This window comes from Python bivittatus, unplaced genomic scaffold (genome assembly GCF_059951505.1).
Source record: "Python bivittatus isolate LINGU-HERP-01145 unplaced genomic scaffold, Pbiv_v1 ctg000080_np1212, whole genome shotgun sequence".
Taxonomy (NCBI): Eukaryota; Metazoa; Chordata; class Lepidosauria; order Squamata; family Pythonidae; genus Python; species Python bivittatus.
In genome coordinates, this window is record NW_028277035.1 from 80,479,397 (window position 1) to 80,499,352 (window position 19,956).

The 19,956-nt window shown below is 43.6% G+C and overlaps 1 protein-coding gene across 1 annotated transcript in view; it reads left to right on the forward strand.

Annotated features, from left to right (window-relative positions):
- The first annotated feature begins 873 nt into the window (after window positions 1-873).
- PRICKLE2 (prickle planar cell polarity protein 2) overlaps window positions 874-19,956 on the forward strand; it is a 301,204-nt gene continuing 282,121 nt past the window's right edge. The window contains exons 1-2 of the mRNA XM_088134397.1: window positions 874-1,108; window positions 1,706-1,791. Of these exons, the coding sequence (XP_087990523.1) occupies window positions 1,067-1,108; window positions 1,706-1,791 (128 nt within the window). The 5' untranslated portion in view covers window positions 874-1,066. The remainder of the gene's footprint in view (window positions 1,109-1,705; window positions 1,792-19,956) is intronic.

Genomic DNA, 19,956 nt, shown 5'->3' on the forward strand with positions numbered 1-19,956 from the left:
TGCAATTGCTGGGTTCACATAGCATAGTATCATGAACTTCCTAATCCCATTTAATGTAATGCACAAACTCAGCGAGTGTGTGAGAAGGTGGTAATGGCTGAATTTGAACAATATACTAGGCTAGACTAAACTGAGATAGTACTAGTTTGTGGTTCAGCATGTTGTGTGAACTGAGCCAATCCTGAGCCATAAAGCAGTTTATTGATGAAGACACAGCATGTTATATGAACATAGCGATTGCGATTTAACTCAGAAGTGACAGTTCAGGGTTTAATGTGTTGTGTGGATTCGCCTAGTAAATACAGGGACTGAAGAGGGCAATTTTAACCTCTGAGAGGTGGGAGAGGGAAAACATTTATTGGGGTCCCCACATCACTTTCTTCCCGCTGCCTGTGTCAGTTATCACTCGCTTCTTCCTCACTTTTTGAACTCAGAGGCTTCAGTAAACGGGAGAATTATTTTAGCTTTATTAGTTCCATTGCTTTGAATTAAAACGTCTCGATTCAATCGATCGTTTCAAACGCGGAATTATGGAAGTTTCGTATGGAAGCTCGCTCCGCGTCTGGTCCCCAGGGAACGGCCTCCATCGCCACTCCGTCCGGCTGATGTTAGGAATCCCCCGGGTCGGCCGGGCGCGGAGGTTGAACTGGCTGCCTGCCGGGCGACGACTGGGCAAAGCGCCAGCCAAGGCGAAGGGTTTCCGCAAGAAAGGCGGCTAACTAGCGAGGTCGGGAGGGAAAGCAAACGTAAGGCGCTAGAGCACATGAAGGAGGGAGGCGCGCGCCCAGAAGACACGTGAGGTCAGCAGGCAGCACGAAGCCATCCTGGGGCCGAGTGGGAGGGGACCGCCCGCCCAGGGCTGCGCGTCGTGCGAGGGGGAAGCAAGCGCGGCTCTCGCTCCAAGCCGCTCCAGCTGCTACGCGCGACGCTGCCTTGCCGCCGAGGGGCAGCCTCGGGTTCGCCGGCTTCCCGGGCTCTCTCACGCCCTCGGGGGCGACTCCAAGGGCCCGCCGGCGACCGGCTCGCCAGCTCGACACTCGCCCTGCGCCGGTGGGGAGCCGCTGCCATGTTCAGCCGGAGCTCTCGGAAGCGTTTCTCCAGCAGATCGGTGAGGGACGCCCCGGCCCTTGCTGGGAGCGCTGCCTGGGGGGGACGCGCGTGGCGGGGCGGGTTGGGTCGGCGGCGAGGTCGGGAGCGTGGCTGTGCTGGGATCCCGTCCGCCTGCGCCGCGCGTCCCACTTGGCAGCTTCTCCCCTTTTACAGACCCGAGCATTGTGTCTGGACACCTTCGGGACAGGACACTGCCCCCCCCCTCCCCCCGTCATTTAGCGGCTCACAGCATCCCGCAATACCGAAGTCAAAGCCCGTTGACTTGCTACTCCCTTTGTGCGCAAGGAATCGCGCCGGGGTCTCAGCTGGACATTATCCGACCCTGGTGGGCTCCCCTCTTCCCCCCTTCTGCCGTCCCCTCCCCGTTCTCTCAGGAAAGCAGATTCTCTGTCCCGAGGAAGCAGTTCCTCTGAATTTACCTCTACGGAACGATCGTATTGTTGCTGTTTTCGGTTTTCGTTTTAAAAAGATCCCAGGCCAGTCTAGTCCTGGTTTTTGTCAGCGGGCAGGTGTCATCCATCATCTGCCAGGTTCTTGCAGGAAGAACAGGCTGGTTTTTGTATTGATGGAATTCTTATTCTTTTCTTAATTGAAGTTGACGGCCTTGGGTGAGTTGGAAAGGGAGCAGCCTTGTAACACCTGCAGGGACCAGTGTCCAGGCTTTGCGCTTCATAAATGGAGGTAAGAAAGCACACAATTTGCACACACAAAGCCCCCCCCCCCAAGAGTTGTGAAAACAAAGGAAGGCACACCCACTTGCTGAAAAGAATAAGCTATGAGTGAGTGTGTTTGTGTGCTTTAAATGTGACCCCGGCACAGCAAGGAGCTTCTCTGCTGGGTTGTTATTTCTGCAGTCAGGCTACTCAGCCTTCAGAAATCATTGACACAATACTCAGTGCTCATTGCTTTTGTTTAAAGCAAAGTTTTGTGATATTTTGCTTCATTGGTATGTATGGAAGGCCTGTATAGGCAACCTGTGGATCCTCTTATCAGTTGCTTCTAATTTTACCCTTCTCAGATCTGCTATTTACTTGCCTTACCTTTGTGGCTCCTTCTAACAGATGCTCTCAAATTCAAGATCATTGCAGCTTGAATAGGAGCACTTGAGAGGTTTCTGCTCCAATTTCATCTCCCCCCCCCCCCCCCCAATGCTCAGGCCAATTCCTGGCTGATCTTCTTGGATGCCTTCTCCAAATCAGATGAAAGTCCTTCTGCTTGTGGAAGCATCTCTGGATTTATCTGTTGATGGGGTTCTCTCCTTCCATTTTCAACAATGTTGGGCAGAGAAATTCTGCAAGTTTTCCCCCCCACCTAGTTCATGTTCAGTCTGATGAAACAGGATTTCAAGGGGAAAAAAATGGAGGTACTCTGCTGGGTGGAATGCAGTGTTCTTAGACTTAGTTATGAGCTAGTTAAATGGTATAGTCATCTCTCTCCAGCCTGGGTGGCCACACTTCCATTCAAGCCCAAAGGAAGTCTTTGGGCTTTTTCAGTAGGGGTTCCCTCTATCCCTGCTAAGGTAGAATTCTGCTCTCAAGAAATTGCTGGAGAACTTCTCCTTTCCTTGAGAAATTTGAAGAAGTTGGCCATTCCAGATATTTTGGAGAGATTTAAAAGGGCCATTGGTACTCAGCATTAACTTTCAGAACTTCACTGTCAGAAGCCTAGTCACTCCTTTAGAAGGGTGGAAGACATGAAGGTTGTAAATACACGCATTCCCCAGGGATCCATCTGGGGCTGCAACTCTCTGTTGAGCATATTTTCTTTGGAAAGCCAGATTTGTCACTGGGTGATATGTGAAATATTTCGGAGGTTTTGTCTGTTACGATATCTAAACATGATCATTTACCTGCTTTTTGACATTGTATTGAAGCCTTTGGGCATTAAGGCTACCATGCTCTCCTGCTTGCCTTTGGAATCAGCCCTGATAGGATTTCTGAATGGGTACTAGTCAGATTTCACCTTGAAGGAGATAGATGCACGTTTGCTACACGAGATTCATCCTTCACATTGTTTTAGTCAAATTTGTATCTATAGGGGAGTAGAATATTTTCAGGGTTTGGAGTGGTCCTACCCCCTCCAAACTGGCCATTGGATTCTCCTAATTATGGAGATGGAAAGGCAGGGTGCACAGCTGGAGATCTGTGTGGCCCCAGAGCCACTCTAAAAGTTACCACTGAACTATAAGAATTTTCAGTTTTACAGAGAGGTTAATATGATTCAATATTTTCACCTATTTATCCCATCCTTTATCTGGCAGCTTAAGGTAGCAGGCATGAAGATCTCCCTTCACTTTTTCCCTACCACATTAACCCTGTAGAGCAGTGCTTTTCAACCTTGGCTACTTTAAACTGCATGGACTTCAACTCCCAGAATTCCCGAGCCAGCCATGCTGGCTAGGGAATTCTGGGAGTTGAAATCCACAGAGCTTCAAGTTGCCAAGGTTGAGAAATACTGCTGTAGAGTAAGCTGGCCTAAGAGAAAATGACTGGGAGAGAGTTCTATGAGCTCCACAGTTGAGTGGGAATGTGAATCTTGGTCTCCCAGGGCCTAGTCCACTATAGTAAATGGGAATAATTCTATTTAACTGTATTTAAAATTTAAATTCAGTTTTAATTACATTTAAATTATATTACATCACAGTTATTTTTTTCTTACTCTTGTCCGTTCCTTTGCACGAACCCACCTACTTATTGCAGCGTGTTTCCCACATACCCTTGGACTAGAAAAGGTTGTATATCACAGTCAGTGAAGGATTCTTGTTTGGCCAAGCCTTACCTGAGCCAAAAGGTCTTTGAAGCTCTGCTTTGGTCTTCCAACTTCCTGATTTAATTGTCTTACTGCCTACAGCTCTGCCTTAAGTTTAAGCCAGTGTTTTTTCCTCATACCTGCATGTGTCTGTGCACGGGCATGTACTCGCCTTAATTTTGGTTAGGATGGGAATCTCCTCCAGCTCTATGCCACATCCTTCCTCTCTTTCTGATTCAGCATGGATTGTGTGGGTGCATTGGCAGTTGATGTAAAAGCCGCTTTTCACTTCTGGCTACAGTCCTTGTTTACAATGTGCATCGGTTTTTCTGTAGGACTACACTAGCTGTGCTACTGGGCGAGACTTCTGATGGTGCCCTGTTCCCTTACTAATTTTTTTTCCATATAGAGATCTACTGTTCCTTCTGTGCAGATCAGAATGCAGACTAGAATACCTTTTTCAGTTTAGCTTAAATAACCCAGAATAATTTTTCAAACAGTAGACTGCCTGCCTGCCTGACTCACTGTCTGTCTGTCTGTCTGCCTGCCTGCTTGCCTATCTATCTACAGTATCTATCTATCTATCTATCTATCTATCTATCTATCTATCTATCTATCTATCTATCTGATGCCAAAAATCTTGAAAGATTATTTTTATGAGAAGATAGAGCTATTATGTGACTTAACTATCTCAAGATTCTTGATTTATATTTTAAAGGGTATTATTTTAGAGGTTAATAGGTATCACTGGGTTTTAGAAATCACCGTGGCTAAAAATGGAAGTCCTATTTCTATTATGTTCAACTATCCTTTTTTGTGTTTTCAAGGAATCATCCTCTTTTTCAATTTTTCTGAAAGTTGGCTGGCAGTAGCAGTCCATATGAACTACCACTTAGCAATTGCAGGCAACGTTTTCACATAATGCCTCTCTGCTGACAGGCATAGCCGAGGAAAAAGCAACCGTGTTTTTCCTCTCTTTGCTGGACTTGGGTGCTTGTGTTTTATTTGTTACAAAATCCCCTTCAAATTGTCTTTGAATCCTGGTGATTTCATAGACATATACATGTAGTTTTCTTGGCAATAGTATACATATGGTTTGCTGGTGCCTTCTCTAATGTTTTCTTAACTTTCCAGTCTAGCCAACAGCCTTGATAATCTAAGGTGTTCTCCCATCTCAGTACTAACCAGGTCAAAATCTGTTTAGTTTTTGAGCCCAGAGAAAGTAAACCAAGCGCTACCACTTGTTGAGACTCTTACTAAGAATGCAAAAAAAAAAAAAAAAAAGTCCTGTTTTGAGAGGGAGGAAGAAATTTTCATTTATCTTTAAAAAGGAATTAATTGATAGATTAATTAACTGGGGGAAAGGCCCCCACCCCCCAATTGCTTACATTGCTTTAAAGGTGAACCTATTAAAGCACACAAAAAGACTGCTAAAATGGGATGGGTGCAAGGGCTTTCTAAGGCAGTCAGCCACACAGTCACCATCAGAGCTTCAGCACCAGTCGCAAGCAAGCCACTCCAAGGACACTTATTGGCTGGTCAGTCACAGCAGTCTTAGTCCTCTCTTTCTCCAGTAGAACAGGATCCACACTGGCTTTTCAGGCCCTCAGCTATGTAATTAAATTCCTACTTTGGTCCAGCACTCCACCTCCCCCCCATGCCCACCCCACTTAGTCAAAACCAAGAGCAACGTGGACATGACTGGTCCTTGCTGCTGCATTGACTAGCTTGGAAACAGTTTGAAAAATCATTGCAATAACAGACGACAAAGCCATTCAAACACAGGGTTCAGAACAGCTGGAACAATGCCTCTTGCAACAGTTAATTTGTTTCAAGGATGGGGCCAAACCAGAGTACGTTGTCTTTTGAGCTTGAAAAGGCTGCTTTGAGTTCTAAACATCTTGAGCTTAGAGTATTTTGCATGCTCCTGTCCATCAAGATGAATAGCTATTCCCACATACTCAGGTAGGCAGGCAGCATGTGATCTTTGGAGGCCATGGCTGTAGTCCATTACAGGTAATTCTTCTGCCCTTGCACTTCCCATTCATGCCCTTGGAGCACTGCCTGGAATATGATGAGGAAGAAGGCATAAGGGGATGATTCGCTGCATGACTCTTTGAACAGCTAAGTTGGGTAGTACCTATCCACCTGAGGAGAACTGAGAAAGTTCTGGACAGCTGGGCACTGGGAAGGGTGAGGGGAAGATGGATTCTCAATGTACAAAGAGAGAAGATCAAAGCCTCCATACTCCAATGAGGGTGTTTGGGCACCTCTTTAAGTGTATCTTGGAGTCACAGTGTATCTTTGTGTGTGGAAACAGCTGTGTCTTTGTGAGAGACAAACTGCGAGGAAGGATGAATGGAAAGTTGTACTGTGAGAGCAAGAGAGATAGTGAAGACACATGATAGGGAAGGCAGTATGTGAGTGAAACTACTCCAAAGAGACAAGGATAGACCATACCCGTTACCCTTTGGAAATGCCCAACACCACCACGCAGCCTATGTTCCTGAGATTAGAGCAAGCGGGGGCCCTCAGGGGTTGCTATTTTTGACAAAGTCTGCATAATCTTTGCAGCTCTATTAATATGCCTAATGGAAATAGAAAATAGAATAAAATAAAACCAAAGCTTTCAGGGGAACGTACAGCTTCAGAGAACAAGGCTACATCAGTTAACCACTGGGATTCTTATGCTTGATTTTCCTCAGTCTTTTATCTGTACAGTTTTGCTGTTAAATGTAAATTGGACTTGGGGCTTCAGAGATGGAAATTTACAGGATACCTTGGGGAGATTAGAGTTTCTAAGCCCGCAATACATTCAAAAAGCAAATCATTCCACTTGCTTATGCAAGCATTTTGCATTTATTACCATCATGTAGAACCTTATGTTTTCTGATTAGCTGTGATTTCTGTTTAGGCATGATCTGGGCAGCCCTTGTATTGACCTGGTAAAATTTGCTTTAGGTAAAAGATTAAAGGGGCCATTTAAAAGTCAACTCTGAAAATTGGAGTCTGCTTTGATTGGATCCTTCTGCTCTTTTTTTTTTTTTTTACTGCTGGACGCATCTTTTAAAAAGGAAGAAAAATCAGGTATATTCTCTTCAGAGAGATACATTTAAAGCATAATTTTCTTCAGTTCCTTTTTTAAGTGAGCCAGTAAGAGTCTGTGTCCTTTGTGTAGGTTTATGACATGTATAGAAATCACTCTATTCTTCCCTTAAGTTGTTTTTCAAAAGATCTGAAAGTACGATTCAATTGAGAAAAATCATCTACATTAAAGTAGATAGAGAACAATCGTGAAATAAAGCTACAGAATTGGAAGAAGTCATTTAAGCCCCCTGGTCCACTTTATAATCCCATGTTATAATCAAGCTGGACAGCACCAGTGGCTGAAAGCACTTCCTCTTGAGTTGTCCCTTCCACTTCTGTTCCTCCTGCTGCTGGTCTCAGCAAATTCACCTTCACCTGCATCTTCATCCAGGGTAGCCTGTAAGAAGATGGAATGGTAGCAGGACAGGGGAGAGGGCTGAGGCAGGCCATCTACTGACTGGGTGGTGGAGGGTGACCGTGATAAGTCACAAGTCATTATTTATAATTATTCATTAGATTTATATTCTGCTGTTCCTCCAAGAGCTCAAAATGGCAAATGGAGCATTCCTTCCCTCATTTGTTAATCCACAACAACAATCTTGTGAAGTAGGGCTGAGAGAGACTAGCTCAACATCATTCAGTAAGTTTCCATAGCATGAGGGTGGACCTGAACCTGGGTCTCCCAGTCCAACATCTTAACTACTGAACTACATTGACTTGTAAGGCCCTAAGCCATTTTTGGCTTTAAAGATCAGTGCCAATACCGTAATATGTGTTTGGTAAGCAGCTGATCAAAAGTGCAGATCTTTTAGTGAAGGCATCATACTTTGCTGTCATATTTTGTACCATCTACCCTTACATAGAAGTCAAGGTATGGTTTAACCAAGATATGAATCACCGTTGCCAAATCTAACCACCTCAGGAAGGGACACCACTGGCACACTAGATATAATTGTGTAAAGGTGCTTTTTGCCACAACCACCATATGTGAATCAAGTGACAGACTGTGAACCTACCCTTTCAGAGGGAATGAAGCCTTGTTCAAAACAGGCTGAGCCTCAGTCTCTGATACCTGTATCCTATGCACCAACAGCATATCTGACTTATCGGGGTTTAATTTTAGTTTGCTTTTTCTTATCCAGCCCATTAACAATTATAGACAAATTTGGGGGCATAGATAACTTCACTGAAATGAGATTATAATGAGCAGTTAAACTGGATATCATCACCATATGGATGATCCTCTACTCCGGAACTCTGGATAACCTTCCTCAGTGGTTTCATGTTGATATTGAACAACGTATGGGACAAGACAGAATCTGTGGGACACTATAGGTCAGTTCTTGAACAGCAGTGATCCATACCACCTTCTGGTAACTGCCTTGCAGGAAGGCCTGGAACCACCAAGGCACTTCCAAGCAGCCTGGAAATAACTTCATCTGCAAAAAAGTAAGGAAATTGTTCACCATGCCCTGCTTTCAGTTCTGGTTCCTTTCTTCCAACTTGTTTAAGCAAGAGGTGCTTCACAGAAGTAAGTTTCTTGGTTGTCTTCACTGCTTCAGAGTAGGAGTTCAGATGAGCTGTACGCCATTTAAAATCTTCCTCTTGCTTTCTACATTTTGTCCCATCTGCTTCCTCAATCTCAGTTTCCTAGTAACCAAGGGAGTGGTTTTAGTCTACAAGAAAGGAAAGATTAGTTAGGAGCAACTGTGTTAACCATTAGGGCTGTCTCCATATTCCGCAGATCAGTCATTCACTGATAGTATCATTGACAGACAATGAGGAAAATTCCCCAAGAGTATACTGGAAACCATCCATATTCATCAGATACCAGGGGTTGATCAAATTAACCAGTCCTCTACCCCTGTAGAAGTTGATATCGGTTGTTAGTCTAAAACTGTCCATGTGCTTTATCCATGACAGTGGAATCACACAGTGTGATGGACTGGAATGGAGGAAGGGGGGTGAAAACGGTGCTCTCGTCTCCAGAGCAACGCTCTGGAGATAAGCGGAGAAAGCTGGCGCATCCCTAAACATTCCAGAAGATAGTAGAGAGTTGTGCCTGGGAACTGCTGGTCAGTCTGAGAAGATTTCTGTAAACAGGTGCCAGCAAATAAACCTTGCTGATTGAACCTGCATGGTCTCCAGGAGTTCTTTGGGCTAGGCCTGACACACAGGCTGTGTCCACTTTCAGATCACCAGCTCCACCTAAATAGAAAATCTGGTATGTGTGGGACATACTGCGCCAGTTACCAGCTGGGATACATCCAAGGTCATCATGGAAGATGTGAAATCATGAGTTGTTCCTGGCTGGACTTTGAAATTCCCCAGGACAAGGAACTATCATCCTTCCCAAGATCACCCCAGCAAGTACAGGAAGACAGCATGTTAGGCAATGTGGTGGAAAGTATATTGACAGTATCGTGATACTGACCTGGCTACCCAAATATTGCAGCAACATGACAAAACATCAGATGGAACATCTAGTCAGTGAGTTAGAATTTCTATAGACCTTCTATTCTGTAGCCTGCTCTTGTTTCCTTACAGTGTCTAGGTTGCAGCTTTCCACACATCTCTCATTCCTAATTATTACTTCGATGTTTGCTCCCAGGCCGTTTTTCCTGATGTACTCTCGCTGATTTTCAGCAGCTCAGATTCCTTTCCTCCTGAAATACTACCAAAAATATTGATGAAGATATACATAACCTGGTTAATATGTTTCTTGCCTCCATTACTTAATTATAGGGTGCCATAACATTTTAAAACAACGTCTTCTATGAATGAGTTTGATTGCATAATGTTTCCAAAACACTTCTATAGATTGTGGTCCAAAATCTGCTATTAAGAAACAGGACTAGGATAGGTCACAAGACTTTTTTCATCTCTGTGATAATTCTCTGTTCCAGCTAGAAACAGCAGTTCTGCAAAATCTCAGGGGTGGAGATCTTTCCCAGCTTTGTTACCTGAGATTCTTTATCCCTGGAGTCCCTATTTATTAAAGTTGGGTCCTTATTAATACAAAGCAGATGTGCCAAAATCTATCCTAGACCTTCCATGTAATCCTGACTGTACACTTCACAATGGCTTGCCAGCCCTCAGGGCTGCCATTTGGATTAATTAATGATCAAATTAGGCAGATTGTTTACGTCTGTTTTCAGCTTGATGTTAGGCATATTAAATCAGTATACCAAGAATTAAGGAGGAGGAGGAGGTGGAAGGGGAACATTATGTGGAAATTCTCAAAGTTTCTCATTCAGTCATGCTACTTTTTTTTAAAGTTTGCATTTCAAGAGATATTCCTCATTTTTAAGGCTTTGATCTGCCCCCTTTCTGATACATTTGAAGGTAACTGAATACACATTCATGATGTATCTATTCGAGGGCAACCTACCCATATTTCTTAGTTTGTATCTTTGTAAGTAAAAAATGTGATGTCTTCCTTTAAATGCTTAAAATAATTATCTTAAGACAAATTAATCAGAATCTAGAAGATGCTGAAATGCTAATCTGTGCACACATTATGGGGGAACGGAGTCCTAATATCATGCATTTTGCAGTCTAAGAACTCCTTGACTATTTCATATCAAGCACTTGGAGAATATGGCGTTATGGAAGGAAATGAAACCCAGCAAACTTCTTGGGTGGAATTGCTGTGTTCTAACCAGATCTGCTTTGCATTAAACTGCTGCCCATTCAGCTTGTTAACAAGCTTTGGTCCTTAAATAAAGCTGTCACGGAAGCCCAGTGACTGAATGGCTATTAGGAGTGACTTTTTGCATAATGTCCTCCTTTCCACAAAAAAACTGTAAAAAGCCCTTCTCTAACAAGAGAATGGGGAAGGGGATTTATAGCCTGTCCCTAATGCAATTAGAATGAATAGCTCAACCTTTAAGGGCAAACAAATGGAAGAAGCAAGCTGCAACTGCCACCATGAAAGCCTTTGATTAAAATCGCCTTTTCATCTAGAGATCCTGTTTAAATGTACAAACAACTTTTGGACAAGCTGTCCGGCATGCTAGGAAATTAATAAAAAAGATGCATTTTCTGATCGGTTTGCTGTGTGTGTGCATCTTGGCCCTGGATGGTATATTTTTGTTCCTGCTGGGAATTTTGTTGCTATAGTTTCCTCTCTTTTCACTTTTTTTGGTTAGTAGCTTAAAATATCAGAATGGTCTCTTTAGTGATGTATGAAAATCCCATTAGAGTTCTGTTTCCCTCCCCTATGGGTAGTTTGTAGGGGAAAAAACCTTCTATGAGGTTCCTTCCTCCCACTCTTATCGAGTCTTGATGACGTGCCCCATTTGTGGGTTCTTACTGTTCTGTTTTATCTTGCGGGGAACTTGGATCTTTGGTTTGAATAAGCATTTCAAGAATATGATTGGAACAGATCTGGGCTGGAGGAAATTGAGCGTGCTTAGTTGGCTTAAATAGCCCCTGACCTAATTTTCCTATCTTCCCATGTTATGATTCATCCTTTCAGGCCTTTGTATGAATGAATGTTATCCTGTGAGCAGGACTGTTCCTGGGAATTGGAAGTACCTGCAATACTGCCTCTTCAAATTTGGATGCTGGAATTACAGAGATTTGCTTTTGGCATATTGTAATTAATGTAATTAATTAATAAAACATGATGGGGAAAGGCTTGTATTTTGGAATCTGAAATGTTTGTACAAAGCTCAAAATTGAATCTTGACTTTGACTGAGGGACCAATTGACCACATCATATGGGATCATATGTACATATATGGACTTGTGTGACTCAGTTGTTCACATAAGTTTCCAAGTTATGTTGGAATTTATTCCAAAATGTTGAATTTATGCAAAATCCTTGTTCGAATTCTTATGTTTAGCTCCAGTTTTCTAGCTGCTCAGACCAACAGATCTTATTACCAATGTTGAATGCTGTGTTCTACTATTATAACCAGACATGCCATCTCCTCGGTGTGTCTGTCTGTCTGTCTATACCTTATGTGTAAGGATATAATGTATTTTCCAGTTTTCTTCCTGTATGAAAGAGGCTTCTATTTTCCACCTTATGCTAAGAATGCTTTAAAATTCTGTAGAAATATTATTCTACAGCTTCCCTGCCATGGAAAAGGCATGTTTTCAAGGTCCCACTAGGTGGCAGGATTTCAGGGAAGGGCGTGCTTACCCTATCTGATCTAGTGGGACAGACAGATATTCTTAGGGAGAGGCAGTCCTGCAGATAACCAGGTCCCTTGCCATGTAGGGCTTTAACGGTGATAACCAGCATCTTGAATTTCACCCAGAAGGAAACTGGGAGCCAGTGCAGCTTGCACAATAAAGATGTAACATGGGCAAGCCTATGACCACCCAGTACTGTGCACACTGTTGCATTCTGGACCAGTTGTAACTTCCAAGTGGTCTTCAAGGGCAGCCCCACAAAAAGTGCATTGCAATAATCCAACTGGGAAGTGACTAAGGCATGAGTGACTATGAGCAAAACCTCCTGGTCCAGGAAAAGGTGCAATTGGTATGCAAGATGGATCTGTGCAAAGGCCCTCCTAGCCATGGCTGCCACCCGCTCATCAAGCAGGAGCCATGAGTGCAGGAGGACTCCCAAATTGTGCACCAACTCAGTCCGGGGGAGTGCAACCCCATCCAAAGTCAAAGATGATAAGTCATCCGATCCTGGGGGGCCAAAACCTCAAAGCCACTCCGTCTTGCCAGGATTGAGCCGAAGTCAGTTCATCTCCATCCAGACCTTTGGACAGAATTGCAACAGCATCACCTGCCTGGCCAGGGGTAGAGATGTATAACTGGGTATCATCAACGTACTGATGATACCATACCCTGTGCCATCAGAGGACCTCACCTAGTGGTTTCCTTTAGATGTTAAAGTGGAGAGGGGAAAGACCTGACCCCTGAAGCACCCCACACTGCAGGGGCCTAGGGCTTGACCTCTTCTCACCCACCAACACCGACTGGAACTGGCCACAGAGAAAGGAGGAGAACCTCCACAAAATGGTAGCCCTTGAAGCCAGTCCAGAAGGATACATGGTTGATGGTATCAAAACCACTGAGAGATCCAGGAGATCCAGGACAGTTGCACCACCCCCATCCCAAGCCCTCCAAAGGTCATCAGCAAGTGCAACCAATGCTGTCTCAGTGCTATACCCTGGTCTGAACCCAGACTGAAAAGGGTCCAGATAATCCGCTTCATCCAGGGCCCTCTGAAGCTGCATGCCAACCACCCTCTGAACAACCTTCCCCAAAAAGGGAAGGTTGGAGACTGGACGAAAGTTGTGTAACATGGCTGGGTCCAAGGATGGCCTCTTGAGAAGGGAGCACACCACCAAGGCAGGTGGTACCACCCCCTCCTGCCAAGAGGCATTAACTACCGCTTGGACCCAGCCACATGCTACCTCCTGGGAGGCCTTAACCAACTAGGAGAGGCCTGGGTCCAGAGCACAGGTGGTCAAGCTCACAGCCACAAGGACCCTGTCAACTTACTTGAGATCACCTGGGTCAAACTCTCCCAGATAACAAGGTTCAGACGTATCTCACTTCCAAAGGATCTGCCTAGCCAGAGTCCAACTGCAAGTGAAGTCGAGCAACTTTATCTGACAGATGCTGAAAATATTCTTCACAATAATCCTGCAAGAAGTTTCCCTGCCTCCTCCCTACCCAGGAGGACCTGGTCACCTGAAATAGGGCCACTGGATGGCTATTTGCAGATGCAATAAGGGCGGAGAAGTAAGTATGCTTCACCATCTGTATCGCCACAAGTTAAGTCCTAATATAGGCTCTTACCTGTGCTTGGTCTGCTTCACTCTTTGTCTTCCTCTAGCAGCGCTCTAGGCATTCTTGTGTTGTTTCATCTCTTGGAGCTGCTCAGTAAAACGTTGCTGCTCTACGCGATCCGTGTACCCAGAGTCCGTATAGGCACAGTTTGGTCCAGCCCCCTGTTGCTTTCTCATTCCATGCAGCAATGAGGGCATCTGCTGAACTGAGTGCCAGAGCTTCAGGAAGAAACCCAAGTTCCCTCTGAAACCCTACTGGGTCCTTCAGGCCCCTAGGGTGGGCTGATCTAATAGGCCCCACCTTACTGCAATGAGGGGCAGCTTCTGAGAACTCTAGAGCCAACAGGGAGTGGTCTGTCCATGGCAGAGGACTGATGTTAATGCCCCCCCCCCAAAACAGATCACAACGCCACTGCAAGGCAATCACCAGATCCAGTGTGTGGCCCCCCATGTGAATTGGGCTATGAATAAGTTGAACCAGGTCCATGGCTGCCATGAATTTCTGTGCTACCTCAGATCCTGGGTCCAGAGATGGCAGGCTGAAATCCCCCAGAACTGCAAGCCTGGGGAACTCCACCACCAGCTTAGACAGAGTCCAGGAGCACAGGCAGGGAGGCAGCTACACTGCGGGGAGGAAGGTAAGTGAGCAGCAATCCCCACTGATCCTTAGGCCCATTCTCACAAAGAGGGTCTCATATCCAGTGATGTCTGGGGCAGGGCCCCTGGAGGCCACCAAAGACTCACGAATAACAACCACCGCACCCCTACCCCTGCCCTGGAGTTGCAGATGATGCCACACTCAGAACCCAGGAGGGCACATTTTAGAGAGGAGAACCCCCCTTCAGTGCCCAACCAGGTCTCGGTAATACAAGCCAATCAAATTGTGGATGAGGTGAGCTTTATTACAAGTTGACCTGGCATTAAGCAGCAGCAGCTGCAGGCCAGAGCCACCGAAGCTCTGGAAACCAGGTCCTGGGGCCAAGCACAGGGGGCCAGAACGTGGTACCGGTATTAAACAATTTGGGATTTTATTTATTTATGTATTAAATTTATATGCTGCCCATCTCCCCCAGAGATGGGGGAGCTCACAATTAAAATCAAACTTCAAAAACAGTTAAAAATATGAGTATCCACATTAATTTAGTTAAAAAATCAGACTGTATATAAAAATATATACTGTACATAAAAAGACTAAAATGTTCAAGATGCGGGGGGGTAGAATCAATTACCCCACAAGCCAATTCCAGTGGTGCGAGCCCCCATCATACCCCCAGGCCATCTGGCATAGCCAAGATTTCACACTCTTCCTGAAGGCCATGAGAGTAGGGGTGTACTGCACCTCGGGTGGTAAGTTGTTCCAGAGAGCAGGGGCTGCGGCAGAAAAGAGGCTGCCCTCTTCCTAGACCCCACCAGTCAAAATTCCTTGACTGGTGGGGTCCATAACATGCCCCTTCTGTCGGACCAAATGGGATGGGGATGAGGGGGTGATTGAAGAATGGAAGCCAGGAAGGCAGCAGATTAATGGAGAAATAGTTATGCTATTTGTTTATTTATTTAATATATATAGCCACCTTACTCAGCACACAACTCAGGGTAATGTACATCACTGATAAACAGTAGTATGTCAATAAACACATAACACAAAGTATAAACACAGAATCCAAACCAACAGCATACAAACACGTAAATGTCAGAAAAGAAACCTTATCCAACAGGACATACTACTCCCCGACCCAATACCTGAGGAATAAACCAGGTCTTTAATGCCTTCTGAAAGGTAGCCAGGATTGAGGCCAGTCAGATTCTTGAGGGAATATGCTATTCCAAGGGTCAGGGGCATTAACAGAGAAGATGTTCCGCCAGATGACATTGCCAAGGCGATGGGACCCAACCCTGTCAGGTCTTACTAGACCAGCAAATGCAATGAAAGATAACATTTATGGACTTTCCTTACATACATCTCATATGTATAATTAAGTACCAGACTTCTTGTCCTCATTTTTGTTCTCTTTTGAAAAATATCATAGCAACCAATTTGATTCAATGAGAACCAACTGAAAAGAAATAGAAGCATATTTTAGCACAGCACTAGTGAATATTTTCTGCTTCAATATATACACCCACATTAATGGCTGGTCCAGATGCTTCAAAGACACTTGAGTTCCAGAAACTCCACATTTGAAGTTATTTACTAATGATTGTCCTATTACAGTATGTAGATCCCACTTCTTCCACATGAAATTTCAAGAATATTCAGACTCATTTGCTGTTTGCTTTGACTAATGGCACAGGTTTTCGAATCTAAACATTAGATTCCTTTGTTCAAAGCAGCAGAAACTGTGAAAAAGTAAAAAATGTTCTGAGGTAAAATCACCTGAATTAATGTTCCTGTATGCATCACAATTTTTTAATTTTTTCCCCCTGCACTCTCAACTGTCTGTAGTTCTTTCAGTGATTAATGTGTTTTGGAACAAGTTGCTTAAGTTGCTTTGGTTTAATTTAATTTCACTTAGAATGCAGTGTTTAAAAATTAAAAAAATGCAGTGTACTTTGCTTTCAAGCCCAGATGAAGTAGGGAAAGTGTACTGTGGCCAGCTTTTGGTGGGTATTTGCAACAGAGTGCGCTTGTGATTTGGCAAGTTGTCCTTGAAGGTGTTATTCCAGAAGAAGATTGACTTCCTCAGAATGAAATGCAGCTATTATTAGTCACCCTAGTAGGTCTTTTCTAGGTTTTCCCTTACAATCTGTAGAGTTCCCAGGAGGTCAATTGTAAATGGCTGAAATACATTTGGATTTCATATCAAGGGATGTATATGGTCCCCCACACTCTTGTGTGTGCTTCCACATTCCTCTCTGACTATATTGAAGATACTTGGTAATGTTGTTTTCTACAATTTTGAGGCAGGACATACACAGTAACTGCTGTGAAAGCCCTGAAACTTTAACTTAGCTTAAAAAAACAACATAATCCCCCCTCCAAATTGGGTTTCTCTTCAAAATCCCAAAATAAAAATCCCCCAAATTTCATCTGTGTCCCTTTTCTGCTATTTCGCTTTATTGTCCTGCCCATCACCTTTACCCACCCAAACAATTTTAAGTGTGCCAGACTGCCACCAAATATATTATTTTGTTCCTCCAGAAATTCCTAGCTTCGCACTTTCTATTTCTTCTTTTGCCGCATTTCCTTCTTTTAGAAGTCTTGGCCAGATTAGTAAACAAAATACAACTGAATTTGATTCCGGAGGCCAATTGTTCATAGTAGCTCTTTGAAAGTTCTCCAGGTACTAAGATCTATCTCTACTTTGGCAATGCAGTGTGCAGCCTTGGATGTGCAATGCATTTGCTGTATTATACTTAGTTACTTCCCATGGGTTCTGTCACTACGTAATTCCTAAAGGCACAGATTTCAGTGACATGCAGCTTTTGCCATCATTGTTTGATTTTGCAGTCATTTAGTGGCAATTAATTTTTATTTTCTATTTTTTCCTGCAAAAGACTCAGAGGTTTTTTAATTATTATTTTAGTGTGAGAGAGGAACAAAAGCACAGGTGTAGCATGCATTCTTTGCATATGACAAATACAAGGAGACCTTGTTTGACTAAAATATTTGACTTCTTCCACATTACTCTGCATTATATTACAAGGATTTAAAGGGCTTTGAAAAGACCCTTGATTGAATTACTTTTGAGATTAATTGTGCAAATCCACAGCTGGTGTCACATAATGGAGTCAGGAACATTACATTGACAGCCTCTAGTAAACATTTGGCACCTTGAATTTTGCCTGGTACTTAAACAAGGAGATAGAATTCTTTGTGTTGGATGTCAGTGAATGTTCTTACTGTTTGAACATACTTTATATCTGGGAATGTCCTTTAGCAAAGAGTAAATAAACATTGCTTTCAAGGAACAACAGTTCATGCCACGTGTGTTAACACTTTGGGAATGGAATACTCCTTCTCAAAGAACATTCAAAGCAGTTCTGACATCACCTGCTGTCATTTCTCTGCTAGATTAAGCACTTTCCCCCTGACTTTTCATTCCAGGCAAGGTCCAATTTCCTACACACTTCAATCTGGTAATGATACAGGTAGTCCCCAGTTGAAGAACGAGTTCTGTTCCCAAGGTCTGTCCTTAAGTCGAATTTGTATGTAAGCTGAAACATATAATTCTGTATAAGTAGTATTGTGTAAGGAACTCGAATCATTGTGTATTTAACTTGAATTTTGCTACAGTAGGCCCTGTTCTTAACTATGGGTCATCTGTAAACTGGGCGTTCTTAACCCAGGGACATCCTGTACTTTTTTTGCATGCATGAATCTGTCACCAAGTGGTTTGATTACAGCTTCCCCATCCACCTTTTTTCCTTTCCCCAGTCTTAGCTTTAAATAAAGGCATCCAGTGTTTTCTGACATCACTCCCTTTACTATTGCATCAGTAGGGTTATCAAATAAGGGTTGCTAAAATCCAGAGGACCATTAGTTAGAAAACTAGTTACTGTCATCTGGATTTTTGCAGCCCAGATCTGGTAGCCTTAACTACAAGGTCCTGGGCTTCATGATCTCCTGGTTCATCATTCCTTGCCTGTTGGAGAGCCGTGGTTGGGATGACATGTTGGGCAAACACTTTTGGCCAATGCACCATTTGGGAAATGTGAAGACCTGTGGGTGAGCTCACAAAAGGGAGAAGAGCTTTTCTGTTTACAGTACAAAATGGCTGCCACAATGGGTATCACCAGTTAAAAAACACTTGAGATGGCAATTGTTTGGGCTGCTCCAAGCTATCTTTTCTAGCCCCACAAGAAGTTCTTTATGGTTCCAGCTTGTCTTTGTCTTCTTTCTGGGCAGGTGGGCACACTTCCAAGCAAAGCACTGAGCTGAAGCCACCCACCATGGCTCTATGTGGGAAACAGGAAGATAAACAGAGACTTCCTGTTCCTGTTCCATTCTGTCCTACACATATGGGAGCCAGATTATCTGAAGGCGTCAATAATTGGCTGTGGAAGGACATGAAAAATCAATACTATATCTGATCCTAGTAAGTATTGGCTGTAGCATCAGAACATTGCGACCTGTTTTTGTTTCTACAGCTTCCAAGCTAACAGCCCAGGTTCTGTGTTTAACTTACATGGGAAAAATATACATATAGATATTAATCTTGGGATAAGCCTGGAAGATACACCTCTCACTGAATTAATTATCTGAATAAAATTGCAGGCCATGCTAGATTGGGTCCCAGATTTGCTGATACTAACAAGAAGGCATAAATCAAGGACAGGGAATAGGATTGGGCCCAAAACTTGGATCCTTTCTCCATTTCCCTTGCAGGGCCAAATGAGTTTATTCAGGATTGTGTGGAATGGAGTGGAAATTCAAGCTTTGCTCCCAATTATTTTAGAAAAGAGTTGTTTCTGAAAGGACAAGCATGCTGACAAGCAGTTTTGCATTCTAGCTTGATGCCTACAAGCATGAGGAAAACTGATTTCATTTCCCAGCTTCTACTTCCTCCCTTCCCCTCTTTCTTCTACTTCTCCTTCTTCAACCAATTAGCACCTGCAAGGTGCCAGCTCATCTCAATTGGCAAGATACCTTCTGCTAGTTGCAGAGAATTGACATATTGAACTACATGATCTGATCTTGTATAAAGCAGCTGCTAGGTTTGAGTCTGTGATCATAAAATTGGTGTAGTCCCTCTGAGTGACAGCTCTTCCTCTTCCTAGGAAAATCATATTCTTAGCTATGAAAAGTCATAAGATCCACCAAGAGCCAGCAACATTTTTGAGTTGGGACACATTTGCAATGCTGAGAACACATGTTGGCTATAATTAGGAAATAACTACCATAAAAGAGAAAAGTCGTTGCCCTTATAGTATGGCCAGTCACAAATCCCCCATTCACTAGACACAAACTAGTCTCCCAGAATGATTTTTATTATCCCAGCATGTCTTTTGTGGGCCATTCTTGTAAGAAAACATGACACTGGAGACTGGTGATTCACTTTGGAGCATGCCAGCTTCTTATTTCATTGTTTAAAGAAGTTAAAGAACATTTTCAATAGCCAGTGGAATAAGGGGACTATAGGAGGTACATCTGGATGTACATAAGCCCTGTGTGTGTAGGTGCCCATCCTACATACACACAGACACATTCATTAATAATAAGGTTATGGAACAAGCTGTATTTCACTCAACTGCCACAACATACTGTAGGAGATTCACACCATGTTGTTGCTGCTGCAAAGATTTAATA